Genomic DNA, 21504 nt, shown 5'->3' on the forward strand with positions numbered 1-21504 from the left:
ATATATATAAGGAGAAAGAGAGAGAGAAATGAGAGAGAGAAACAGAGAGAGAAAGCGAGAAGAGAGTGAGTATAACCGAAATCGTGACATAGCGAGAGATTCCTTCAAACAAACAAACAGCAATGATCGTCATCTGAGTTGAATACGAAAAGATTAATATGCTCAATTTCACTTGGTTATAAAGTACGTTACATTATTCATTTGTTCAAATGCTGATGTTACTTTTATGTTATCCAGTTTGTTATCTGCAACATGCTTTCCTGAAAAAATTATTAGTTTGGTATTTTAAATTTTTGTTTAGTTAAATTAAACAGTTCGTTTTCTATGTCTAATCATCATTGATCGCAATTGCTGGTGTTTAAATGATAATTCTTAATTAGTTCTTTCATTATCTCTGCTTGATGTTTACGATTTAAAAATTATAATAGACATAATTGTTGACGTTTTTGTCGAGAGCCCAGGTATTCGAGTATACTAATTAAATTTTTTTGTCAACATCATCAGATCATCGTCAAAAAATTGTTTTTCATATTCCATTGTTATAATCTAGACATTATCATCATATTTATAATACTACTGGATCATTTCCTTCATCATTGTCGTCGTCGTCATCATCATTTTTTATCATTGTATAATTGAAATTTGTTTCAGCATCATCATCTTCGTCATCACCCTCATCATCGTCATCATCACCATCATCACCACTACCATCACCCTCATCATCGTCATCATCACCATCATCACCACTACCATCACCATCATCATCACAACCATCGTCATCATCTCATCATCATCAACATCATTGTTAGTTTCATCTTCATCATTTCCATCGTTGTCTCCATCATCGCCATCACCATTATAACGCTACTAATCCAATATATATGTATTAAAATCATAATGATGAGGACAGGTGTTATTAGCACTTCTACAAAAAAGTTTATCAAAGAATATATCAATCAATCTTATTCAATAGTATCGCAACAACAAAAACAACAACAACAACGAAAACAACGTATTCATACATTTTTTAATACATTATTTTATTACATTAAAAACAACAACATTAGCGTCAACTACATTAACCAAAACAGCAACAATTATTTTTTTTCTTTAAAAAACCAAATTTATTTTTTTAAATTTCATTCTCCAGCATCTGAAATTAACAGTTTGACAGTAACTACGTTACGATATAACATCGAGAACTATCAAGCTTGAAACTTCATAAAACAAACACACCACATCAACATCAACACATTAACTAGTTAACCGCGACAACATAGTCTACAATACCGGCAACTAAATTATAAATGGATGACATTGTTAATGTTAGGCTGGAGATTCCGGTCAAATCGATAGAAGTTAGTTAATGTTGTTGCCGTTGTTGTTGTTGTTGTTAATGTTTCTGATGTTGTTAAATGTTTCGGTGTGGATGCTGTTGTGGCTTATGTTTCTATTTTTGAGGAATTTGTTTATAAAATTAGTTTTATTGTCGTTGTGTTGTTGTTGATGTTAAGTTTGGTGTGTTGTTGCTAACGATATTAACGTTTTTGGGTTTCTTGATATATTTTGTTAGCGTCATTGCTTTATTTCTAGTAAAATTGATAAAGTTTATCACCAATAAATACACTTATTAACTAAATCAAATCAAGTCATTGGTGGTCGTAAAATTCGTAAAAAAGCGTCCTAAAATTCAATTAAAATCTGATACAGTTGAGCTAAATTCCCGCGAATTAATGATCACCAAACACAACAACTTTTATGAGTTTGATAGATATTTATTTTAAAAAATTATTAAAAATATAGTTGCAAATATTTATAAGAAATAATTTTTTCTAAATTATTTATTCAATTTTTAATCATTCATTCACTTTGCACTGATTAATTAATTTATTTGATGATTTATTCATGGACTGCTTGTCTGTCTGTCTGTCTGCCTGCCAATTTATTCATTTCATCAATTCATTCGTTCCATTAGGTTCATTCATTCTATTATTTCATTCATTCATTCCATCGTTTCATTCACTTTCATTCGTTTCCTCATTCCATTCAAATCCTCATTTCATTTAGTGCATCGATCGATCACCGCATTATTTTACTCTGCATATACTGTTGCGTGTCAGCCCGCATTTTTATAACCATGCATTGTTCCCTTCTCTTATCAGAAACAAACACAAACAAACAAACACAAACACATACAAACTAACATACGAAATACAGATACAACTATATACAAAAAGATACAACTATAATAATTAACAAAAGTAATCATTTGTATATACTGTAAATATGGTACCAAAATACCCACCAAAAAACAAATACAAAATAAATATTCATATATACAAAACAAATACTTATAAATACAAAACAAAAACTCATAAATACAAATACAAGCAGAAATACAACGAAATACAAATACAGAAAAACATGCCGTGCGTACTTGCGTACGAATTAACGTTCTTCTGTGTGCATTTCGCTGGTGAACTGTTTATTCTGCGTTAGGCATGAGCGTATTGAAAACACATTGTGTGCTTACACTGCACTATTATTTTGTACTATGTGTATATAATATAACCAAACAATTTTCACATGAACAATTTATATATAACCAACAAATTTACTAGATAATAGATAGTATCCACATACAAAAATATAAGATGAGTGAATCCACAAACGAACAAAGCACATCTTCAAGTAGAATGAATATCATTAATTACGCCATGAAGCAACCAAGTCAAGTCACTGGAACAAAAATGCGTGCAAGGGTCTAGGCAACTTTGGAGGACTGTGGCCGAAATCTGGAAATACATGGAAATACTAGGAGATCTTTTTTGTTACCGCACAATTTCGTTTACACTGGGTCTGCCAATATATAAAACAATTACGCTGGCTCTTTTTTTTTTAATAAAAATTTCAACAAATCCGAAACTGAATGTATGGATGGTTGAAGGGTTTGTTTTTCCTAATCAAAGCAGAACAACAAGAGAGAAAGAGAGAGAGAGAGAGAGAGAGAGAGAGAGAGAGAGAGAGAGAGAGAGAGAGAGGTGAGAAAAAGAGAAAAGAGTAAAAATGACGTTGATAGCACAAAATGGGGTAAAATGACTTTAAAATAAATTTTAATTAAACAAAAATATACTTTAACATTTAAACATAAATTCAGAATAAATCCAAGTAAATAAAATTGAATCTGACGTGTATAAAATTAAATTGAAATAATCCCTAATTAAATTTAATTGCTTTAAATGTCAGTCAAGGTTTATTTATATGGCATTCTATTTATATACTCTAGGTTAACCACGTGCATATTTTTCATATTTGCCTCGTCAAATCCAACTAAGAATGGACGCACTGAGATATTTATGCATTATAAAATGCTTTAATTTATATCTGATTGTGGTACTGTAATAGTTTTGTATGTAAGTATGTATGTAATAGTTTTGTATGTAAGTATGTATGTATGTAATATGTAATAGTTTTGTATGTAAGTATGTACGTGTGTAATAGTTTTGTATGTGAGTATGTATGTATGTAAAAGTTTTGTATGTAAGAATATATGTAATAGTTCTGTATGTAAGTATGTATGTAAGAGTTTTGTATGTATGTAAAAGTTTTGGATGTAAGTAGGTATTGCACTTATACATGTACATTAAGTAATTGTAGTTAATCTACATTTATTAACGTTTGAGAAGAATACTAATAGAAAATATCATCGTATATTTTTTGTTTTTATGATTATACACGGATGTGTACTACAAATTAAGGTTAATTACGTACTACAGAGTACGTGATCAAGCATCAACGTATGTATGTGGTTGAATAAAATCAATAAGACAACTAATCCAGACAGTTTTGTATCAACTCTTTGATGGATTTCCCTAGTTAATTTTGTGGCTTAAAATTTAGTAGGCATTATCACTGAAAATAATTGAACGCGATTTAAACATATAGATCCATATATCCTAAACATATATATACTTAAACTTAGACACTATTTAAACATAACATAACAACATATAACATAACTATTCATTTTATTGTATGTACCATTTTTACATGGCACGCACGACAAAAATATGACTTAATTCGGATGCTTCATTAGAGCAGTAGTGGAAAACTTTGTTGGAACTTTTTATTGATGTAAACCAACAAAAAAATATATATTAAAAAAATGACATTGAAGAGGTTAAGTATTTAATAATAATAACAATAATAATAATAATAATAATAATAATTATTATTATTATTATTAATTACGCCACACAGATTGACTTGAAGTTGAACAATGATGACCTCGTTTGGAACATCAAGAAGAACATTCTCAATACCATCGCTCCTGTAAGACCTTGCTTATTATTATTCTTTTTCTTATTATTATTACACATACGTGCGCACACAGATAGAGATACACAGACGCGCAGCAACACATTCACAATAACCCAAGTTTTTTCGCCTATGTAAATAACATACAATATAATATTATACAATCAAGCATTTGTTTTTGGCCTAGCGTGCAGTCGAACCTTAGCACTGCGTCATCAATAAATACACTGTTCTAACGTTTGCGTTAACCTTTCGTTAATAATATTCTTGTTGCAATTGCTATTAAGATGGTGTAAGAATATTTTAGAAATAGTATTTCATTCTTTTAAAAACTCTTGATAACATCATCGTCTTTATTTATGATAATCCGCTATGGTGATCCTCTATGGTGATTTATGGTGATGTCTATGGTGATGTCCATATCATTACAATTACTATTTTTGTCATCAACGCATTCAGTCGTTATAATTTTTATCATCACCACTATCATATCTTTCATTTTATCATCACACTCATTATCATTATAATCATGTATACGTCATCATCCTCATCTTCTTCTTCCTATTATAATCATGTCCATCATCTTCTCCATCTTCATTACCATCCTCTAATTATAATCATGCACACCATCTTTTTCATCTTGTACATCATCTTCTTCATCTTCATCATCTTATTCCTAAGGACTTGAAGGATAGTCTGAATTATGGTTTCTACCAGCCGTCGACAGCATTCAAAGCGGCCAAGTATCTGGACGAGGATCGATCTCTAAGAGAGTACAACCTCGAAGAAGGAACAACTTTGCAGGTCTCTCTATCTCTCTCTTTCTTTCGCTTTTTCTTTATCTTTTCTCTAGTTCTTTTTTATCCTTTCTTTCTCTCTCTTTTTCTCTTCTTTCTCTGTCTACATGTTTGTCTTTTTTGTCTTTGCAATTATTTTTTTCTCTCTCTTTCCTTCTTTCTCTCTCTCGCTTTCTCTCTCTCTCTCTCCATTGTATGAAAATATTATTCATATTTTGTTATTTAAAGATTAAGTCGTAAAAATATTTTTTAGTAAAATGTACTTGTTAATGATTCAGTAATTGTATTTCTTAAATGAAATTTTTTATTCGGTATTAATAATATTTATGATAATTTCAAATAATGAAATACCCCTTCTGCCGACAAGCAGCTGATTGTTAAGAAGAAGATTTACAAAGCGTCAACTTTGAATACAAAGAAATTGAAAGAATTGAATGTTAAGGTGCCATTTTTGTTTAATTTTAGGGTCATTTTTTATTTTAAAATTTTATGTTTCAATCAAAAAAAATTTCTAAAACTTTGGAATGATTTAAATTTATAATTCAACTGCTAGTGTGGCATTTACTCACTTGACTTTGTACGTAAAAAGTAAATATATATACCATGTATGTACCATCTAAGAGTACCTATACAAGACAGCAACGTGTAGTATTCAATCCAGTACACGCGTACTATACAATCCAGTACACACGTACTATAGCCTAAAGTACAGTACACCGGTACTTAAATAAATGTACTTTGATTGTCATCAAGTTGTTACAAGTTCCATTCTCGTTTAATTGCTGGTCTGTTGCGATAATCAAGCCAAGTAACTAACTAGTTGTAATGGGAACATGAGCCATACGTACCGAACCAAGCACTTTTTCAAAATTGTTCATTTATTTTTATATTTATGAATAAATTTATTATGTTATTATTTTTTTAGATTATAAATTTTAGAGATGTTCATTTGACTACCATCAAATTTTTTTGTTAAATAAACAGAAAGGTTTTGCTAAATTTTTTCACCTTCTTTCTTTCTCTTCATTTCTTCTCCACTCTTCTTCCTCTCTTTCTCTCTTTCTTTCTTTTGCCTCTCTGCTCTATGTGTCATTAAGTTAAAAATATCAAGTTATATAAGTTGTAAACTAATTGTCTGAAAAAATTGTCAGATAATCGTGACTATTATAATTTGATTTGATAATACCTGAAATTGTGTGTCGTCAACTGATTTCAATCAGCCTAACATTCTTCTCCGGTGACAAATTCAATGAAGTAAACTAAAAGCATAAACACGCACTGCTCGCGTGTACGAATCACGCCCAAGATATAATAACACTACCTTTTAGGTGTTATTTAATTCAATTGTTATGCTTCTTCTTCTCTGTATTTCTCAGTTTTTTCGTTTATTTTTCCTATGTTTTTTTTTTGTTATTATTAAAATGTTACTGTATTAGTATTATTTATTGTTATCATCTTTATCGTCATCATCAATATTATCATAATTACTATTAACACGTTATTATATCATTACAATTTATAACATTAAATATTCAACATTAACAACAACCAAAACAGCAACAACAACAGCAGCAACAACAACAACAGCAACAGCAACAACTAAATGCGCATTTTCAGAAAATCATGTAAATATTTTGTAGCTAGCTAGGAAGTTATGCGACCGACCGAGCCAGCGAGCCATAGTACTGCATATTTTTTTATTGTTCATTGTTTGAATTCATTGTTTGCCTAATTTAGACGCAAATGCCAATGCATACTCGCTGGCTAAGTTTAAATTTAAACATTTATTCTCGACTCTTTTGAGAAAATTCAATTTCAAAATCATATTCGTGAAATTTCGGCAGATAATTTTATGCTAATCCATTCACTTATATGTTCCTTGCTTGGTTGCTTGGTTGGTTAATTGGTTGGCTGACTAGATAGATGGATTGATTGATTGAACTTTTGATTAATAAATAATAAATTACACAATCTTTAACTAGCAAACATGATTGGTTAAGTTATCTATAGCTTAAGAATTTCCGCAGCTTAATTGAATAATTGGGATCAAATACAACAACAACAACAACACACGTTTAGACGGCATTTTCCCCGAGATCGGGGGTTGCCGTTTGGCTACCTATGATGAAACCGAAATACCCCTCGACGCCATCCACATCTGTCACTCTCCTCAGTATCACGCAGCCCCGCTTTCACCCTGTCCTTCTCCACCTGCTCTCTCCATCCCAATCGCGGACGACCCCTTCCTACCACTCCTTCAACCTCGAACTCCAACGCTCGCCTAATCCCGACCCTTTCATCCCTTCTCAACACATGTCCATACCACCGCAATCTCGATCTCCTTATCAATGTCACAATGTCCTCATTCAGTCCCATCCTTGACATCAGCTCTGTACTACTCCTCCTATCCTTCACTTTAACCCCACACATCATCCTCACCATAGCTCTTTCAGCCCTCTGCAGTACACTTTCCTCCTCTCTCCTCAACACCCAAGTTTCACCACCATATACCATCGCTGCTCTCACACATGCTTTATATACCCTCCCTTTCATCTTCACTGACCATTTCTTTCCACACAATACCCCACCCAGTTCCCTAAATTTCATCCATCCCACACGAACTCTAGCCGTAACTGCGCTCAAACATCCTCCATCCGCATTCAGCTTATCCCCTAAGTAAACAAAGCTTTCCACTCTTTCAATACCACCACTCAACCCCGTCCTTGCGTCCGTCCTATTAATCACACCATGAACACATTTCTTACATTTGAACGTGCCTTCCACCTTTTTCAGTGCCCCCCTCACACCACTACATCTCTTATGCACCCATTTCTGACATCCTATACACAATACCGAGTTAGCCTTCACTCTCCTATCACATACCCCACAGGGGTCTATTTTACTTATCACTCGCTCCCCACCTTCCCCACTCACCATTACCTTCGTCTTACCAATATTAACTTTTAACCCTTTCTTTTCAATAACACTTTTCCATCTGTCAAATTTTAACTGCAATTCTTCCATGCTATCAGCCATCAAGACTAAATCATCTGCATACAAAATCTCAAATAACAACCCCTCCATTATGAATTGTCCTGGTTATGACATTAAACTGACCCTCACTGCCTTGTGAGTGATGTTGGATCATCAAAGGCTAGGCTCACCGCTTATAACTGTGGTTGCGTAAGGAAGGGCGTCCTGTGTAAAACTAGCCAAATAATAATACTTATGATGACGGAAAATTGGGATCAAATATTTTCATAAATTATGAAAATGAATGGATGACAGTTTGAGGAATTGATAGATTCAGTGAATAAAATTTTGATTAAGTGAATGAATGAACTTCCGAACAGAGTAACAAAAAGAAGTTCATCCAGTACATACAGGACGGCACGGTGGTGAAAGTGGCCCGCCTCATCGATAAGGGACTCGACCCGAACTTCATCGACACTGAAACTGGAGGTCTGCTCGGCTTCAATAGTTTTGCCACTCATTTTTATTATTCTGAAAAACTTAATTAAATAACAATTAATTAAACGTGTTATAATTCTAAAAATGAATATCACTACAGTTAATTAAACTACAACGCTACAACAAATACTGCTACCCATCTTAAAACAACAACCACCCCTTCCATTACAACCAACACAACTTCAACTAAAACTCCTTTCAGAATGTCCCCTAACATTAAGCGCCCAACTGACAAACCCCCAACAAATAATGACGTCACTGGTAGAGGGCGGTGCCCACCTGGACTTTAGAAATAGGGACGGGTGGACCGCCATGCACCGGGCTGCACACCTCAACAACTTGCCTGCTCTTCAGGTTAATGATTATGTTCACTTTTATTTATTTATTTTTTCATTAGTTCGTTTTTAATTGTATTTGTTTATTTGAATAAAATCTCAACGGGGTAATTTAAATCATGCGAAAGATGGCTGTACGTACGTGTACACTTCGGTGTTGTTAAGCGTAAAATACGTGAAATAACTTGACGTAAGAGTGTCAGAATGCTGCGAAGAAGAGCTCTGTGCAAATATCCGCAGCTTAGCAATAGCCACACAAATGCTCATTTTAACAAAACATCCACCAAACAATAAACGAACATTACCACAAAGACCTGTAAGCATAAGCACACGAACAAACGCTAACATAATCTTATTGCAACATATTAAAACATGTAAGGGGCATTTTAAGGGATTTCCTGTCTAATTTTACGTACACATCTCAACAGAATGCATCTATCAGATTTTGATTGTCAATAAATAAGAAATTTTAAACACCAAAATTTGTTTTAACACAATCATTGTTATCCCCAATAAACAAAAATCATGCACAAATAATTTATTTCCATGAACAAACAAACGCACGAACAAACGATCGAACGAACGAACGAACAAACAAACATGTCAAACAGGCCCTTCTAAACTTTGGAGCATCTGCAAACTACCAGGATGAGAACGGATTGACCCCACTTTACAATTCCATCCTCACAAATTCCAACCCTTCATGTGCTGGTGCTCTGCTGAGAGATTTTGCTTTGCTTGGAATCGTCGACGGCCAGGGAAATACTGAGTTGCATCAGGTCTGTGAGCTGTGGAAAATGTGATGAAACTTCGTTGTTACTTTGGCTTTTGCCGTATCAATAGTTATGAGAATCGCGAAAATACAGACACTAAAACCATACACATTTACACATACAATCCCACACACACACACACACACACACACACACACACACACACACACACACACACACACACACACACACACACATAGGCACCCACACACAAAATTTACAAACATTCACTAACGCATAATCACACACGCACACATCTACACACATTAACACACACACTCACACATCCAAAGGCCTGCAAGTTAGGAAGAGTGCAGCACTTGGACCTCCTGATATCCTACGGGGCAGATTTGAACTGCCAGAACAACACTGGCAACACACCTCTGCACCTGTGCGCTATGCACAACCAAGTTAGTTGAAAGTTGCGAATCATGGTGATGTTCGGGTAAAAATAAAAAGGTGATGATTTTAATGAGGATGATGGCGAACATGATCAACTAGGAAGATAATGATAGATTTACAAGCGCAATTAAATTGAAACTGTAACCATAACAATAGTTATAAAATATTTGAGACTTCAAAAACATTCATTTTAACTTTAAAACAGCATCAATTTTTCAACAAACATGAAAAGTTATCAGTTTCTACACAAAATGACATCAACTTTATTAACATCAATTAGAAAACAACAACATCAACAACACTATCAAGTAACCATTACAATAACATTAGCAACAACAACGACACATTAAAAACAAACCACCAGGAAGATTGTGCAAGGATGTTGTTATATCGAGGAGCAGACAAACACATTCGCAACCTCATCAACCAAGACCCAGCTGACCTGGCAAGGTTCTACAAGAACCTCAAGTTGGAATCCATCATAGAGGCACATCGACCTGAAGATATCAGTTTGTAGCTTGCATTCTTTATACTTCTGTCTTTTCATGCTATGTCGAACCTGAGAGCAACATTAGAGAGTTTTATTAATACGCCGGCTTTTATAAATTAGGCAAATTATGCAGATTAGCAACAATTTTAACAAACATTTTAATGAAAACAAATGCAAATGATATTTTTTACACATGAAAATTTAAAAATTCATATTAAAGAAAGACAGAAATAACAGACAAACCTCAAATACTTTTCACTACCTCTCACTACAAATTTTAAATCCGCCACTGCTTGCATGTTTACTGTCTGTCAAACATCTGTACAATATTATGTTACTATTAACAAACACACAAACATTACAACACATCAAATAACACACAAACAAATTGTAACAACACAGCAATTAACACATAAACAAATTTTTACAACACATCAAATAACACACAAACAAATCGTAACGACACATCAAATAACACACAAACAAATTGTAACAACACATCAAATAACACACAAACAAATCGTACCGACATATCAAATAACACACAAACAAATCGTACCGACACATCAAATAACACACAAACAAATTTTAACAACACATCAAATAACACACAAACAAATTGTAACACATCAAATAACACACAAACAAATTGTAACAACAGTGTACTCACAAGATGCACCGGAGTACAATGACAAGAGCAGGTCTACATTGAGAAAGCGAAGCACTGGTTGGTTTTGTTGGTGCTGCTGTTTGAATGCTGTTCGTTTTGAGTCAAACATTTTTATTTAGCCTGATATTGTTTCTTAGATATTTATCGTTTTAAGCCAAAATTGAATTGTTTTAATTGTTGTTTTCATTTTGTAACTCGTCATAAAATGATAGCCCTGAAATAAATTAACATTACCATAATGTTTTTATTGTAACTTATAACTTGAGCAGGCAGTTTATTGACTTCGAAGTTGTCGAAGATCAGCCAGAGCACTCCCTACTTGCACCAGTGCCTCTCCAGCTGTGACTGGGGTACATTGGCGATAGACAAGAACAGTTCCAGTGCGAAGATTACTTCCAATCCATGGAACTCCGTGAGAAGTAACGACAGCAATGAAAATAGTACAGGTGCCTATACATGTTTCTTACGTAATTTGTGAATCTGTCAAATTTTGGTTATTCGTTTGTGGTTGGCATTTGATATTTAAAAATTTAAAGTAACGCTAGCATCCAAACAAATTTGTACAACTAAAATTTTCTGCAATAAAAATTTTTAGAAAAAAAATCCAATTGACAATAAATCATTGAAATAATTAACTAGTGATTGAGAATTTGTTTTGTTGAAGGTTCAGCTGATCAGCAGTTCGAGTTTGATGTCACTCCAACGTCGAGCACAGAATCTAGACCAACCTCGTGGGCCAAACAAAACAACCCCTTTACACCCAACAACAACAACTTTGCCAACTCAACTAACAAGAATAACAACAAAATGGATAGCAACACGAGCAATATTAGCAACTCCCGCAACTACAACAGCACTACCAACATTCCAGAATCTCTCAGGGAACATCACAAACCGCTGAGAATATTCGGTAATAAAAATTCGAAACACCAGGACGCTGACAGAAGTACAGTCGGTTACCAAAGGTCCCAATCTAACATGCCAAACAACAACATTATAAGAAACAGCAACAACAATAACATCAACATAGCAAACAACATCAATAACAGGCTCTTCATGCTAAAGAAGACAACATTGTGATGATGTTCTAACGCCAAACAAAACATCAACTAATGAAAATGAAGATGTTTATTGTAATGGTTCAGAAATTGATAATTTAAAAAATGAAGACAACAGCGATATTAAACAGGATTATAAGAAGAGATCTAGTTTAGAAAATGATAAGCCCAAAATCTTAACTCCGTTCAAAATGGCAGGGCAACAACAGCAACAACAGAAACATCAATCAAAACGATCATCAACACCAACCAAAAATATTCCACCACGAAACATTACATTTCCGATTTTACCTACGATCCAACAGAAATCACCAAATGAACAACATTCCGAAGAAGCATTCTTTCCCCCACCGCCACCTGACGTTTACTTGAACGGAAGTGAAGTTGACCGCATTATGAACCAAACGAACAAACATTCCAGCGTATTTTCACTACCACCCAGAAGAACGGATAATCTGATTCCAATTTTGCCACCGAAACGTGGTCCTTCATGCAACTTGCCAGATACCAGCTCCAACTTTCCTAGCCTTCAAAGATCTGTAAATCCGACTGACAATCTTCAAACATTTCAAGCGCCACTGGCCAGCTTTGCTAAAAATGCAGGACAACTCAAACCACTGAATCTCAACAACGGATTGCTAAACAAACCAGTCCAGCAACAGAACAATAAAAATGAAATTGGTACAATTAGTTTAAAATCACCAACCACGACTAACCCACTATCTCCTAAAGCTCCGGCATTCGCTTTCATTCCACCACCACCAACATTTCCATCAAATTTCAAAACTCTGGCGTCTCCTACAAACAGTGTCGGCATCAAGAACGATATAAATTTCCCCACTCCTTCAAAAATCAGCCCACAGAACCCCGTAAAAGACCTCAACACTCAAAGCATAAATTACAACACCACACAAATCAGCAATCTCCCAGCAGCAAGAAACTTGGAGCCACAAAACATTCCAAAGCCAGCGTGGAACACAAAAAACACCACGACACTCAACAACTCAAACAATACAAACAACAACATGAGCACCGTCAGGAACAAAACTCTAGGCCCGATATCCCCACCGTTGCCTCCACCTCCCACAGAATTTGCGACCAGCAACGACTTCACTTTTCCTCCTCTTCCCCCTCCTCCATCTCTCTTTAACAGCAACGACATCGGCAGCAACAGTTACAACAATGGCCGCATTGAGCAACCGTCCGAACTTTTGAATCTTCTGATGAAGAGGAAAAATCAGATAGAACAGTGAACGTTTCAATAGATTTTCCTAAAACATAAGCCTGCATCAATTCATAGTAACCATCTTAATTCTTTTTCTCTCCTCTCTTTCTCTCTCTCTTCACATGATCTTGATATTTTGTAAAATAAAATAGTGTTAAAAAATTAATCACCAAAAAATATTTAGTTTACAGCGACTATTTTTTATTCTGTGTATATATATTTATACATGTAGTTATATTATATATGTATTGAGATGACTAACAAACCGTGCAATATCTGATCGTTTCAATTTTATTCTAATATCAAACCAATCGGGAGAAAACATTGCAGAACTTTGTAGCTTCATAAAATGGCATGATGACAACTGCTATACAGTACCTTTCCGAACAAATTTAATCACCCAAATCTCTTTTTAATGAAATTCTGTTTACTCTTGGAAAATATTCATTAAAATTTTTTAATCTTTATTTGTCTTACGGTGTCTTTGAAACAATGTATTATATGTAGAAGAAATTTGTTATGCCAATTGGTTGAACCGCAGCGTACACGCTAAATGCTGTTCATTTTTATTATTTCCGTGAGAATGTCTAGGCGCACACAATGCAAGCGAAATTCCATTGTAAATGTACAAGCAAGTACACATTGTGTACTGAGTTCACATTTATAAGATTGACTTTTGTATTGTATTTATTTTTCTCAACAACTCAAATTCATTTTTAATAGCTAGGTACTTTTCATTGAAGACTTGTTTTTGATCACATGACTGTGCAACCACCAAGATGAATGTGTTATCAGATTTTGATGATTCGTCAAGCGATCATCGCGATCAACTTATATGTTAAATTAACAAACCGACGTGTCAAATCTGAGACTATTTGTATTTAAAAACGGCAAAATTTTTATTGTAATTCTTCTAAAAGATTTTTATTTTGTTGAAAGAAGAATCTGGTTTCAAAGGCTAATGAACGATTTACTGCTTCGATTTTCAATGGCTGTTATCATAGAAAATACATTGAATTCTAGTTCCCAGAAAATTCTATTTTTTCTGTAATAATAATTTATGCTGTCAATGTTTTTTTTTATTTTATAGTTTTTACATATCTTATTTATAAACATTTTTAAAAAAACCTTTACTAAAACATTCAGTGAGGTTTATTATGTCATATATAAACTCGGAGTACTGAAAATTATTTCAATTTAAATAACTTGACATTATTGTACTGTTTTATTTTGAAATTATAAATACAGCGCGTTTTGAGATTATCTTAATGTTGAATAGGATAGAAAAATGTTCAGATAGACACGCGTTCAGTTCACATGATTGAACATTCTCAACCATTTAAACCGTCGCATCCATCCAATCATTTAAAATAGCCACCTATCAATCCATACACGTGTTAAGAGTAGTTGACGAAATATTCGTAATTTCATATTTAAATAAATTAATAATAATTAAAATAAATAATAATTAAAATAAACTAGATCTATGCATGCAAACGAGTACAGACACAAACGGGCACTCCTCACACATCCACCATCCCTCATCAAACTGCATCCTTATTCTTCCTCCTGAACCTGACATGGGCGGGATCAAACCCTCGTTCAGGTGCTCCATAGCAGGCCCACGTCGGAGTTGGGGCCATGTAATCCATAGATGTGAACGTCTTGCTGGCGTCCTGTTGGAAAGATGCGTTCAATTCGTGAAACTTTTCATAATCGATCCAGGTGTGCCATCGGTCGTCTCTCTTGAACTGGTTGGTGTCAGTTAATGAAAGTATGAAATGATACGATGATGATGGTCTGATTGTTGCAAATTATTAATGATAATAAAAAAGTTTGGCGTCTAAAGAAATTGAGTGAATTCATGACATTAAATAAATGCAATATTGATAAAACAGGCACACATATTTAAATGCATATTTACACACATGCTTACCTTCTTATGACCAACAAGAAGACATAGAGAATGAGCATGTTCAGATGCAATCTCGTAATCAGGAAGCAGAGAGACCAGCTTCTGTACAAAGTCGACCACCTCCTCCAACCATGGAACATTCTTCATGGTCATACCATGGCTGGACTTTGAATCGCCACAGTAGGTCACACCCTATCCAAGCGTGTGAGGCGTTTGTGAGAGTGTTGTGTTGGATAAGATTACTGTTTTTTTTTTTTTTTGTTAAATGGCTGGGTATGACAAAAGTTGCGTACAATGATCAAATAATGCCTTTAAAACTGACAAGTCATTCTTAACAAATTCAATCGTCTCAAATCATTTACTTAGTGTTTAGAAGATTCAGTAAGGATTTACCATTCGGACAAAATCAAATGACAAACCTTGACTTCAATGAATTCAGGACAGCCATATTGGACCAATCTGGCATACTCTTCAATGTCTGATGTGTTGTAACCCTTCACTAGAGTTAACCTGTATACTGTTCTTTGTTTCTAAGGACATCATGAACAATCAAAGGATTAACATTTTCTTTGTTACTAAACATTTAAAAGTAGAACAGCATAAAATGTCAATCCACAAACTCAAATAAACGTGCATGATTACACCGTGATAAACAAAGAACTTCATTTTTGCAAACCTAAGATTTGAATCCCAAAGGCTTATCAGTCATTCAAACAATCAATTTTATCACTACAATTTATCAAGCATATATCAATATATGAACGCATATATGAAAGTTTATTAAAACTTATGAAATTATACACATGAATGTTACACATGATGACAATATACAAGACACTGATGATACACATGACACAGATGATATACATGACACAGATGATACACATGACACAGATGATATACATGACACAGATGATACACATGACACAGATGATATACATGACACAGATGATATACATGACGCAGATGATATACATGATACAGATGATATACATGACAGAAGTAATATACATGATACAGATGATATAAATGATACAGATAATATACATGATAGAGCAACATACAGTAACATTAAATTAAAGAGTGAATGAAGTGCCAGTGAACCTTGTTCTTCAACTCGCTCAGACAGGAGATGTACCTCTCCCAATAATCTTTGAAGAGTGGTCGATCAATTTTCTTCAGTTGCTCCTTCGTGCCGGCATCGATGCTCACATACAACTGAGTCACTGGGATGAGGTTTCTTGACGGCATGCAATGTCGTACAGTTGTTACAGGTGGGTGATGAACGGTTTCATGGTTGGTGAAATGGTTGGTTAATTGATTGAATGATCAGTTAATTAGTTGATTGAAGAACGTTTAGCCAGCTGGTTAAGCAAACAATCACAAAAACGAATTAACGACTACATGAATACAAAATAAAGAAAATGATGATGACAAAACTGAGCAGAGTACAGCCAACAAACTTGATAGCTTCAGGAAACTGTGCGTTAGTAACAAGAAATGATGAGATCTTCCTTTGGTGCAGTAGATGAACAAACTGGTTGATGTGGGGGTACATGATGGGCTCTCCCACCAAACTCAAAGCGCAGTGCACTGGCGTCATTCCCTCCAGCAGACGATCCACCTCAACACCTGGAACGCCTGAGTTGATTTGATTTAAATTCTAAGTAAATAAATTTTTATGAAAAAAAAAAGTTGAATGAATGAAATATGAGTGTGAATACAAAGAAACATGACTCTGAATACAAATGAATAGCAATGCAAGACTTTATTGCTACTGTTTATAGATAGATTCATACAATTTGTAGATGTAAAATGTAAAAGTTTACAAAAATATGAGCTTAGCGCAATGAAAACGTTCAAACCAAGAAACATTTTCACATTTTAGAATAGTTTGAATGAAGTTAAAACAATCATGAAAATAAAACCGGCTGAAACCTTTGAACTGTTTAATGAGGTTGCAGTGGTTCTCAATGGCACCATCGAGGATCATCTGAGGATCGTCAACTTTCCATCTCCATTCTGTGCCGACTGGATTTGTGTGGTGTCTGCCAGATGGGAGTTGTCCATTTTAAAAGCGGTAACATTTGATAGTTTATGAAAAAAAGAGAAGAAAACGAATGTTCTATAATTAAAATCAAAAAGACAGAAACAAGACAAAGAAACATTATAAATAAAAACATCCAATAGAATGGCTATAGAAGAACATCAAATAGAACAACACGGCACGGACCGCCAGCAGAAAACGCATTTGTTGGCACAGGCAAGACTCGGTGTGGTCTCCATACACCTGTGACTCTCGATGCCGTAAAATGTGTGCTTGTAACATCCTCCTCGTCCTCTCAGCATTGACTGGTTTTGGGGAACGTTTGTTGATACGAATTAAATCATCTTTAAAAAAATCAATTAACTTTTATCACCATCTACCACACCGACCAACTCACTTTCAGCATTACCATCTAATAAACGTAAGCCAATCATACAATCACCTTGGTCCACCTGCATAACTTGACCCCTGAATGACCTCCAATCAACTTGTAGCCCTGTTTCTCGAGAGAGTGTCGAATGACCGGTGTGATCATGTCTATTGGTCCAACTGACTATGTGTGTAGAAGTATTAATTCACATTTAGTTACATCAGAGATTGTGATTTTAGTTAAAGTTTTACTTCAAAGTTTAATTGCAAAATTTATCAATGATCCAGATACTTTTTTGCTCAAATTAAAAAATAGAAAGATTTTAAACAGAGTACCACATCGGTTTCTGCATTGCAACACACACGAAAATCACCACATAACACAATTAGTATTCACGAACTGATGAGTGTTTTATGATTTTAACTGTAAACAGAAATGGTAAAGAAGAATAATTAGCAGTTTTAATTCACAAGTATAAACCAATGTTGCCGAAATTGTCATTGCAAGGAAGAGGAAGTGAAGCATCTACACCAAAAAAAAACCATCAATTGTGACCATAATAACATCAGATGCATCATAAAAAAACAGAATTCGAATTCTTCATCCAGATGTCAAATCCGTGATATCCGGATTCTAATCTAAGTGAAGGATTCGTACGGACCCGGATCCACGGCGGATCCCGGCATACGGACCCAAATTAGAATCTGGATTCGGAATCAACGCATTCCTAATTCAAACATTACCCTTTTTGCTTTGCCAGTAGCAGCGGCATCTATCACACCAGCTAGATCCTCAACATCCAAAACGTTATCGTCACCATCATCAGCTTGTTCGTCTTCGTCATCATCATCTTCATCATAATAATCTTCATCACCGTCAATAATATTGTAATCTTTATCATCATCGACGTTATGATTGTCAATGACACCATTATGATTGTTCCTTATTTCACCACTATTATCACCATGGCCCTTCTGAAAAGATACAGTGATATGGCAATAAGAAATAAATGAACATTTAAGACAGCAAATAAGACAAAACTACAGTTTTGATTTATCTATTTATACAAATTTCTCTCTTAATAAACTTTCAAGAAAAAAATGAAGACCAACAGAACACAGAAAAAAATCCCAAACACTCACCTCATTATATTTTTCTTCATCCTTAATCTCAGATCTAATTTTCCTATAACAAGCATGGTCACCAGCAGACGAATTACAACATACATGATTATTATTACTAATGACATCATTGCCATCACCATTATTATTGACGACACCACAATCACCATACATGACTTTATTGTCACCATGATGTAGATTCTTTGAGGCAGCATTGATAGCAATCAATGACCATAATGAATTCATCCAGATGTCAAATCGTTTGTCGCCGTCTGCAAAAAAATTTAGACTGGATTAAATATTTGGAAAATAAAAAAAAATTATACAAAATTGACAGACATTAATTATTATATCAGCTACTATGAAATAAATTAAATTACTTAATAACAAAATCCAAAAATAAAAATATTATAAAATTATCTGCTAGCATACTGTGGAGATGATCATCAATGATGAAGTTCTTAAGAACCCAAAATCCAAAAATAAAAATATTATAAAATTATCTGCTAGCATACTGTGGAGATGATCATCAATGATGAAGTTCTTAAGAACCCGGCGAGCACCTAGGTGCAACAAATCCTTGTCCAACTCCTTTCCAACCTGTCAGCATTTCAAATATTATTTTTAAAAATCTATAAACCAATTAATTAAAAAGCAAAATGATATAAAAAATATTATAAAATAAAATCCAGTAAAAAAAAAACTACAGCTACTAACAGTACAAAAATGCTCGGCGTATTCTGAATTGCCAAGACTGACGACAGCATAGGACATATTTGAAAGAAGCTTTTTAGAAACTCTGAAATCACCAGAAGCATCGTGTACATATTGAAAAAACCATCTAGAATCTTCTGGTGGCTGTCCCCAGGTATGTGTGGGTGCTATGAATATGCAGAGTGTGTCCTTGGATAGCTGTGGGTCAAATTTAGAGTCAGCCATTTAAAAATAAGAATGTTATAACAAGAATTAAATCGGCTAATTGGCTTTTGACTAATCAAAGGTTTAAAAATTAATGTTTTAATACAGATAGTATTACCAAAAATATTTTTCAATTAAGTTTTACAATTAAAAAATTACAAAATTTAAGTACATTTTTCTGTATTTTACCATCTGGATCATAATTACTTAGGCTGATCAGCCTGACATCCAAGCCTCTTTCCTTGGCTGCATCAGATAATTTTTTGGCTAATTTCTGGTTTGTGTTTTGTATTTCTTTGTGTTTAATTACGCAAATTTTACATAATTATTCAAATAGACAATAATATATATTTATATATATATATATATATATATATATATATATATATATATATATATATATATATAATAAATATTCATATAGCACAATAATATATAATATACATAATATAATCATTAAATTGGAGACCAATTTTAGTAGTAGCAATAATTTATAATTAATAACATTATAATTTAAATTTGTAATAAATTATTCATTGAATTAATTATTAATCATGACAGTTAACTAATTACTTCTGACTTTCCACTTTGTGTAGCAAAATAAATCTTCAATATTTTGAACCTGTTACATTGAGATTTCTTATTTTTATTTGAACTATGCTTTGAATGAGATCTATCATCATTATCCTATAAATTAGGAAATAGTAATTTTTTATATAAAAATTGTGATGTTACAATAAAAAAATATATTTATGTAGTAAGTTGTTGAACAAACCAAAACAAAACACAGTACTAAAATAGAATAGAAATAGAAAATAGATGATATGTGGATACATTTTCTATTTTTATGAAAGTCTTAGGATGAAAAATATTCAGCTTAGTTTAGTTAAGTTTAGAACCTTAGTTTAGATTAATGAAGAAAATAAAAAAAAGTTTTATAATCTTATTAATAATTTAATTTAATTTTTAAAAAAATTTAAATTAATATTAAAAACTTTCAATTTAATTAAAATGAAACTGAGAAAATAAATTAAAAATAACCTGCTGCTTGTTCGGTGTGGATCTATAGAAAAAAACATACCCCAACAACAAACCGGCCACGAAATAAAACAAGCCGGACAGCCCGATCGTCTCAAACAACTTCTCAATCATTTAAAAAGCGTTTCTCCACAAAAAACTATTCGAAGTAGAAGGTAGAACCCACGAAATTAGCCAATGTTTATTTTCGCTACCATAAATAAATAATTATTGGTTTGGTGTAGTAATTTCTTTGTTTAGAATTCATTTCATTCTCAATTTCAGGACCATTTTACCAGTCAAGTCAGTCAGTCAGTCAGTCAGTCAGTCAGTCAGTCAGTCAGTCAGTCAGTCAGTCAGTCAGTCAGTCAGTCAGTCAGTCAGTCAGTCAGTCAGTCAGTCAGTCAGTCAGTCAGTCAGTCAGTCAGTCAGTCAGTCAGTCAGTCAGTCAGTCAGTCAGTCAGTCAGTCAGTCAGTCAGTCAGTCAGTCAGTCAGTCAGTCAGTCAGTCAGTCAGTCAGTCAGTCAGTCAGTCAGTCATTAAAAAATAAAAATGAACAACTACTGCTTATGCTACAA

General features: G+C 33.7%; 2 protein-coding genes across 2 annotated transcripts; one reads left to right on the forward strand and one right to left on the reverse strand.

Annotated features, from left to right (window-relative positions):
• Positions 1–4266: 4266 nt before the first annotated feature.
• On the forward strand, positions 4267–10112 carry HELRODRAFT_68398 (hypothetical protein; the record flags this gene model as incomplete). Its single annotated transcript, XM_009026976.1, has 7 exons — positions 4267–4332; positions 4999–5121; positions 5482–5556; positions 8468–8576; positions 8788–8939; positions 9532–9699; positions 9987–10112. Coding segments are annotated over 7 exons (819 nt in total), but the record flags the coding sequence as incomplete, so codon positions are not given.
• Positions 10113–13032: 2920 nt separating this feature from the next.
• On the reverse strand, positions 13033–21137 carry HELRODRAFT_189252 (hypothetical protein). The gene is made up of 15 exons (XM_009027370.1): positions 20951–21137; positions 20483–20596; positions 20082–20183; positions 19709–19903; positions 19507–19591; positions 19013–19263; positions 18614–18844; positions 17943–18053; positions 17687–17805; positions 17392–17501; positions 16917–17094; positions 16558–16693; positions 15873–15983; positions 15475–15645; positions 13033–15289 (listed from the first exon to the last, which is right to left on the reverse strand). Exons 1-15 carry the CDS (start codon positions 21059–21061, stop codon positions 15083–15085), a joined length of 2232 nt encoding a protein of 743 aa, XP_009025618.1. The 5' UTR covers positions 21062–21137; the 3' UTR covers positions 13033–15082.
• Between the last annotated feature and the right edge of the window lie 367 nt (positions 21138–21504).

This window comes from Helobdella robusta (genome assembly GCF_000326865.2).
Source record: "Helobdella robusta unplaced genomic scaffold HELROscaffold_5, whole genome shotgun sequence".
Classification (NCBI taxonomy): domain Eukaryota; kingdom Metazoa; phylum Annelida; class Clitellata; order Rhynchobdellida; family Glossiphoniidae; genus Helobdella; species Helobdella robusta.

Coding starts and splice junctions, on each gene's coding strand:
- HELRODRAFT_189252 (XM_009027370.1), bottom strand. CDS start 21,061: ATGATTGAGAAGTTGTTTGAGACGATCGGGCTGTCCGGCTTGTTTTAT. Junction 19,264..19,506: donor CATTGATGATCATCTCCACA/GTATGCTAGCAG, acceptor ATTTTTTTGCAG/ACGGCGACAAACGATTTGAC. Junction 15,646..15,872: donor CTGAATTCATTGAAGTCAAG/GTTTGTCATTTG, acceptor ACGCTTGGATAG/GGTGTGACCTACTGTGGCGA.